This window comes from Bombina bombina, chromosome 3 (assembly GCF_027579735.1).
Source record: "Bombina bombina isolate aBomBom1 chromosome 3, aBomBom1.pri, whole genome shotgun sequence".
NCBI classification, from domain to species: Eukaryota; Metazoa; Chordata; class Amphibia; order Anura; family Bombinatoridae; genus Bombina; species Bombina bombina.
Window position 1 is genome coordinate 1,139,735,088 of NC_069501.1, and position 7,620 is coordinate 1,139,742,707.

General features: G+C 36.5%; 1 protein-coding gene across 2 annotated transcripts in view; it reads right to left on the reverse strand.

The window, feature by feature from the left end:
• Positions 1 to 5,854, reverse strand: part of IL17D (interleukin 17D) — a 56,947-nt gene extending 51,093 nt beyond the window's left edge. The window contains exon 1 of one of the 2 annotated variants that reach the window (XM_053705054.1): positions 5,466 to 5,854. In XM_053705054.1, the coding sequence (XP_053561029.1) occupies positions 5,466 to 5,483 (18 nt within the window). In that variant the 5' untranslated portion in view covers positions 5,484 to 5,854. Of the gene's footprint in view, positions 1 to 5,103; positions 5,149 to 5,465 lie in introns of those variants that run through there. The other variant, XM_053705053.1, reaches the window with a different exon arrangement.
• Between the last annotated feature and the right edge of the window lie 1,766 nt (positions 5,855 to 7,620).

The following is a 7,620-nucleotide window of genomic DNA, read 5'->3' on the forward strand; positions in this document are numbered from 1 at the left end:
TCTTCTCATAAATTCTCTTGGCATTCTTTTAGAGTTGCAAGAATTTTACAGTTTCTTCAGGATGGTTTGGATAAGGGTTTGTCTGCAAGTTCCTTGAAGGGACAAATCTCTGCTCTTTCTGTTTTATTCACAGAAAGTTTGCTAAACTTCCTGATATTCACTGTTTTGTACAGGCTTTGGTTCGTATTAAGCCTGTCATTAAATCAATCTCTCCTCCTTGGAGTCTTAATTTGGTTTTGAGGGCTTTACAGGCTCCTCCATTTTGAGCCTATGCATTCTTTGGAAATTTATCTACCTTCTTGGAAAGTGTTGTTCCTTTTGGCCATCTCTTCTGCTAGAAGAGTTTCTGAGCTATCTGCTCTTTCTTGTGAATCTCCTTTTCTGATTTTTCATCAGGATAAGGCGGATTTGCGGACTTCATTTAATTTTTTTCCTAAGGTTGTGAATTCTAACAACATTAGTATAGAAATTGTTGTTCCTTCCTTATGTCCTAATCCTAAGAATGCTTTGGAAAGATCCTTACATTCTTTGGATGTGGTGAGAGCTTTGAAATATTATATTGAAGCTACTTAAGATTTCAGGAAGACTTCTAGTCTATTTGTTATATTTTCTGGTCCTAGGAAAGGTCAGAAGGCTTCTGCTATTTCCTTGGCTTCTTGGTTTAAGCTTTTGATTCTTCAGGCTTATTTGGAGTCGGGTCATGCCCCGCCTCAGAGAATTACAGCTCATTCTACTAGATCAGTCTCCACTTCGTGGGCTTTTAAGAATGAAGCTTCAGTTGATAAACTTGGTCTTCTTTTCATAAATTTACTAATTCTACCGTTTTTATGTATTTGCTTCTTCAGAAGCAGTTTTTGGTAGAAAAGTTCTTCAGGCAGCTGTTTCAGTTTGATTCTTCTGCTGATGTTTTAAGTTTTTCTTGTCATTTAAAGAATAAACTTATATTTTGGGTTGTGTATTATTTTTTCAGCGGAAAATGGCTGTTGTTTATTTTTATCCCTCCCTCTCTAGTGACTCTTGCGTGGAGTTCCACATCTTGGGTATTGATATCTCATACGTCACTAGCTCATGGACTCTTGCCAATTACATGAAAGAAAACATAATTTATGTAAGAATTTACCAGATAAATTAATTTCTTTCATATTGGCAAGAGTCCATGAGGCCCACCCTTTTTATGGTGTTAATGATTTTTTTGTATAAAGCACAATTATTTCCAAATTCCTATGTTGATGCTTTTTACTCCTTTCTTTATCACCCCACTACTTGGCTATTCGTTAAACTGAATTGTGGGTGTGGTGAGGGGTGTATTTATAGGCATTTGAGGTTTGGGAAACTTTGCCCCTCCTGGTAGGATTGTATATCCCATACGTCACTAGCTCATGGACTCTTGCCAATATGAAAGAAATTAATTTATCAGGTAAATTCTTACATAAATTATGTTTTTGAGTGTTTTGAGAAAAGCTCACCAGCTTTTAGTTGGCGAGAAAAAACTGTGAGATCTGCAGTGCAAACATCTTTACAGAATTACGCTGGGAATAGAGACATTTTCATATACACCCATGTTTAGCCCATTTTACGAAAAAACAATTGCTCTTTGCATTTTGTATTTTATATGTACAAATTTCAGTGTGTTTTTTTGCACATCCAGTGTACTAAAATTACAATTTACGCTTTGCATATTTAATACGATTTATTCCAGTGTAAATTACATACATAATTTTACGTTTTTGGTAAAATACGATCTTTGGTACCTTAACAATACAGTTTTCCCTGCTTATTTTTGTGTGAATGGTTCAATTATTTGTTTTGTATGATGTTTAAAATACAAATTTTATTGTGCACTTTTCATTTGAAATTACAGTATACGCCCCTTAGCGAGACCCCCATTGACCGGAGACGCGGAAGTGCAGTGAGTTAGCAGCGCACAAGCAGGGCCGGATTTACATCTCAGGTGCCTGTAGGCACAAAAACCTGAAGCGCCCCCCCCCACCCCCCCCACCCCCCCTAGAAAAAAGTGGAAAAAATGAGGACTTTTTTTTATTATTATTTAGGACAACTAAAAATAAATATTAGATGTAAAATTACATTTTCCCTTTTATGGAGATACACAAATACACACACCAATTGCAATATTTGTTGTAATGGAAGCTACACCAAAAATCAATATTCACTTGACTCAAATGGCCATACAATTTCTATTATGTATAACAAAAACAAATCATGTTAAACTTTTAATGCAAAATATTCTAAAGAAAACCCTATTTAAAGGGACATCAAATGTGACAGTTTGCTGGGCATTTTATTATTGCACTAGTGCTTGCAGAGAAGTGTGTTAGCCTCTTGCAAAAGAGTTAAACACATAGTCAATGTCAGTTCTGAGACAGCAATACACATCTGTGCAGACCCAGATGGGCTCATAGGACATGTTTATTGACAAGCCATTAGTGTATTGCTTTTCTGGAGATGACTTTGACTATGTGCTTAACATTTTGTTGGAGTCAAACACAGTTTTGTGTAAACAATAGCAATATTAAAACTAGCAGCATGCAAGCTCATCACCATCAACAACCTGTGCAGCCAGTGGAAGAAAATATAAAATGTAGGGAAAAAAATCTTGTAAACTCTGATATTTTTGGTACAAACACACACAGATGTTACATTTATTTTGTTCTGAAATATAAATATCATATGATGTTGCTCTCAAAGGAAAACATGGAATGTTGTAGATTATATGTAATCCAGGGGTCAACAAATGTGTTTAAAATTAGAATTTAGAAATTCAATGGGAGGGGTTTAGTTTTAATCTTTGCCCCTCTCTCCTTCATGGCTCCCTCAACTGCTGTAACATATTCCCAATGAAACACTCGACTTTGTAGGCACCTGGCAGCACAATTCTTACTAAAATAAATGCCCTCATAAAAAAAAAAAAAAAAAAAAAAAAAAAATTTTTTTTTTTTTTTTTTTTTTTTTTTTATTATTGACAGGCAGGCGCCCCTCACTGCAAGGCGCCTGTAGGCACATGCCTACTGTGCCTAATGGGAAATCCGGCCCTGCGCACAAGGGAATGCCGCAGCAGCTTGGTCCGCAGAAGGAATCACCTAAGGACATAATACTTAAGTAATACTTAACATTTTTTTAATCTTGAGAATGAACGCAGATGGAACTTTTGCTGTGATTTTAGTTTTTGGTCGAATTACCACCGGTGGTTTCACTCTCTTTATACTCTGGTGTCGTTTTTAGATTTGTATTGTATATTATTAATAGTGTATCTGTTTTTTAACCATAGTAAAGTGCACTGATTAACTCATAGCCCCATCTTAGTCCAATGTACTGTTTGATGTGTAGTTTTCTTCGCACGCTTATTTTTTTCCCTTAATTACGCTTACAAGTTTGAATGTTTTTTAAATATATACAGTATATAATATATATATATATATATATATATATATATATATATATATTTATATTACATACATATACTAACTACTTTAGCACCAGGTACACTAGCACAAGCCGCAAGGTAAGGAGATGTTTCCTGACTAATAATTATTTACATGAAAAGTTGTTATAATTTATTTAGAAACCAACGGGAAATGCATATCTGAGCTATCCTTAGTGACACATTCCTCATATCTATTGGCGGACGGTGACACAATCCATAAGCATAACAACCAATGTTTTTAGTACAATTTAATGTCCCTCTTTTATATGCAGCAAAAAAAAAAATGGCTTTGAAGGGATGTGGGAGTAAACTTTCATGGGACGTACACTATATCGCAATCAACAGTGTTTGCATCAATGTTTTTAACAATGTTATACATATACTGCTCAAGACACATGCCATGTGCACGCTCCTGAGCCTACTTCAGTATGTTCTCTTTGAAAGGAGTAAAAAGCACAGACAACCCCAAGCTTTTCTTTCATGATGCAGATAGAGCAGGGATGGCCAACTGGTGGCCCAAGGGATATATGTGACCCTTAGCACTAGTTTTTGCATCCCTTTAAGAAAAGCAGAACTAACAAGGTGTATCATAGCGTTGTAGCCTCAGATAAAACCAGAACAAAAAAGTGTGCTTTGTGGTGGCCACAACTCAAAAAAGCCCTCTGGAGGGAAGAACTGCAGACAGAGGGTACCCTCCAACCTCACCTAAATCTGACCCCGTGCCACTGAACATTTTTAGGACATTTTATTTTATTTGTTTGTTTATTAGCCATAAATATATATGCGGCCCTAACTGTTAAGTTATGGCCGCCATGCGATGGGAAGTTGTCCACCACTAATATTATGCAATTTTAAGCAACTTTCTAATTTGCTTCTGTTAACAAATTTAATTATCTTGTTATCCTTTGTTAAAGGAGCAGCAATGCACAAATGGGAGCTAGCTGAACACACCAGGTGAGCCAATGAAAACAGTCATATGTATGCAGCCACCAGTCAGCACCTAACTCCCAGCTGCTCCTGAGCCTACCTAGGTATGCTTTTCAACAAAGGATACAAAGAAAATAACACAAATTAGATAACAGAAACTAATTGGAAAAAGGATTAAAATTGTATGCTCTATCTGAATCATGAAAGTTTAATTTTGACTTTATTGTCCATTTAAGTTTCAACAAAGGATACTGAGAGAAAGATGTAAATTAGAATTATTATTTTTTTTATTTTAATTATACTCTCCATAGAGGTTTAAATTGGACTTTTGTGTCCCTTTATTAACCCTGCAGAGCTGAGTATACTGACAGCACCATAAAAAAAAATCTTTACTCAGCATGACACATAACGTCTGCTTTTATGCAGATTCAAATATTTTGCAACTACAAATCAACTCCAGCATCACTAGTTTTAATGACAACAGAGTTCTTCATCTACTTGGAGCACTGAAAAAGGCTTGTGGATAAGATTTGTACACCCTCCTTTATATAATGTGTCATTATTAGTTCTAATCCCATCTGTAAAGACATCAGACGCATTATACATACAAACTGTGCTTAACAGAGGCCCCTTTATAAAGCTACCAGAGACAGATTTGTCATAAAGAAGGCAACTGCCGAGCTGTACATAAATGTTGCCATGTTATAAATAATAATAATAATAATAATAATTACCTTTAATCTTTGTACAATCAAATACCACATCAAGGAATATACAGCCTCACTATCAGCAAACACGAGTGCTCATTAACCACAAATGCCAACTCTGAAGTCTATGTCTAGGGGCAACAGAAATTTAAATATGGCACTGAAAGCAAGTAAAAAAATTACTTAACAATAGACATATAATGGGCAGCACACAAAATAATGTTAATCACACAACAAATATTAAACAACAGTAACAATGGGGGGGGGGGTTTAACTGCATAATTTTCCAGCAAACACTTGTGGTTCTAATTTACAGGTATGAATAAGGGTTAAGTACTTGCAACCACCCCATTTACCTCCACCCACACAAGGTTCAGTCTCCTCCTCACCTTGATCAATGGCTGCATTCTGATATTCTGGAGGGCTGGATAGAGAATGATAGAATAAGGATGACCTGGAGAAGTGGAGGCAGTGGGAGGGGAATAGGGTGGGATAGAGTAGCTGGTCAGTTGGAGAACTGGGGGGAAAAACACAGATCTAAACTTTGAGAGTCAAATAAAAAGAGGAAGAAGTGAAGAAAACATGGAAGAAAAATATTAAAGAATAAGGAGAATGTGTTACAGTGAGAGGACAGGTGCTAATTGCTATAAATTGAATAATAGGTAGTGAAGAAAGACGCTCTCAAGTGACTTGCTGCTGGAGGTCTGTAGCTGGCAAATGCAGTGGCAGATGGATACAAGCTGCTGCAATACTCCCAGTCTGCCTCTCTCAGGAATAAGACTGGAAAGATGCCCCAGTCTATTGGCCTCAAACACAGAATAATTTATACAGAGACTGGCTGGGAAACTTACTTGGATTCAGTGGGATTTGTTTACATTCTGCTGTTGATTCAGCAGTCACAGTTACTTTAACCTGCTCTCTTCAGCGCTGTAACACCCACACATGTTTGGATATAGACAGATTGGGTAGATTATTAGCATCATTTATAGATCAATAGGTCAATGGAAATGAAGATTTATTTTTTGCAAAAATCATGTATAAATCACTTGTTATGTCTGATTGATACAACTATTATAGTAGAATAAATAATTATATATCAGAGAATATTGATCAGTGTCCTAATATGTGCGGAATATTGCAGATAGGCAATCATATAATCCTTGTGGATTAAAATCTTAAAAACTGATTATGCCACAGTAATCTAAGGGTCTAAAATTAAGTAATTAAAGGGACATGATACCCAAATATTGAAACACATGAAAGTGACGCACCATAACTGTAAAAAGCTGACTAGAAAATATCACCTGAACATCTCTGTAAAAAAGCAATATATTTACCTCAAATTTCCTAAGTATTCACACCCCACTGAAAAGAGACTTTAATGCAGCCAGTCAGGATGCTTGTCCCAGGACAAGCTAGGGAGTGTGCATATGTCATGTGCAGGAACTGTCATGTTATTTTCCTATTCAGTTTAAGTAACTTCTATGAAATCTCATGAGATCACAGCAAAAGCAAAGCATTACCTCAGCACTGTTGATGCTGATTGGCTATTGTTTTTTTTTTCTTCAAATTGCAGCTGGACAGAAGCTGTAGTATAACTGTTTACACAGCACTTACTCTGGTGAGCTGAAGAACTTTTGTGGTAAAATATTTTGCTTTTTTACATAGAGATGCTCAGGTGATGTTTTCTTGTCAGCTTTTTACAGTTATTCTGCATCACTTTAAAGTGATTTAGGGTATGAGTATTATGTCCCTTTAAATCAGAATTCTCAGCTGTTTTATGTGTATTTTTTCTTTTCTCAACTTTTCCCTAAGCCATACCAATTAAATAGAAGAATTGCAGTTTCAATTAGTAAAAATGCTCAAATTAGTAAACAATATAAAAGGAGATCTTTTCATAACTTACATTTTATTAATGGATCTGGTTTGGACTATGCACTGAAATGAGTGCACCTGTAACATACATATCGGTGTGGTTTGTAGCCCTGCAATTGACTATATCTCTCCACTGAACAAAAAATAAAAAATAAAACTATTCCTATGTTTACTGCCCCTTTAAATAAAAAGCTACTGAGTAACAGCATTTAGTGCCACTCATAAAAACAAATTGTAAAACATGAGGGCTAATTGATTACAGGGCCATAATGAAAAAATGTGGGGCGCGATCCGATATGCAGCGTAGTTTGCGGCGCAAGCGAGGGAACCCCTGCCGCCCGCAGTTTCAGCTCGCAACTTGAGCTATCCTATATACGGCGCCGTCAGATGCTTAAGTGCCGTAAGTCTGATAAACCAGTGATGTCCAGAAATCTGCGTAAGTACAAATTTCTGGAGTCGCCAATGACTTACGGCACTTTAGAAACTGCCGGCGCCTACAAAACCTGACTAAGTTATGAAATCACCCGTACTGTCTAACAGGCCTCCCTAACATAGCCCGACACGTCTAACCCTCTATCCGCTATCCCCCCTCACTATCCTAACAATAAAAAAATGTATTAACCCCTAAACCGCCGCTCCCGGACCCCGCCGCCACCTAATAAAATTATT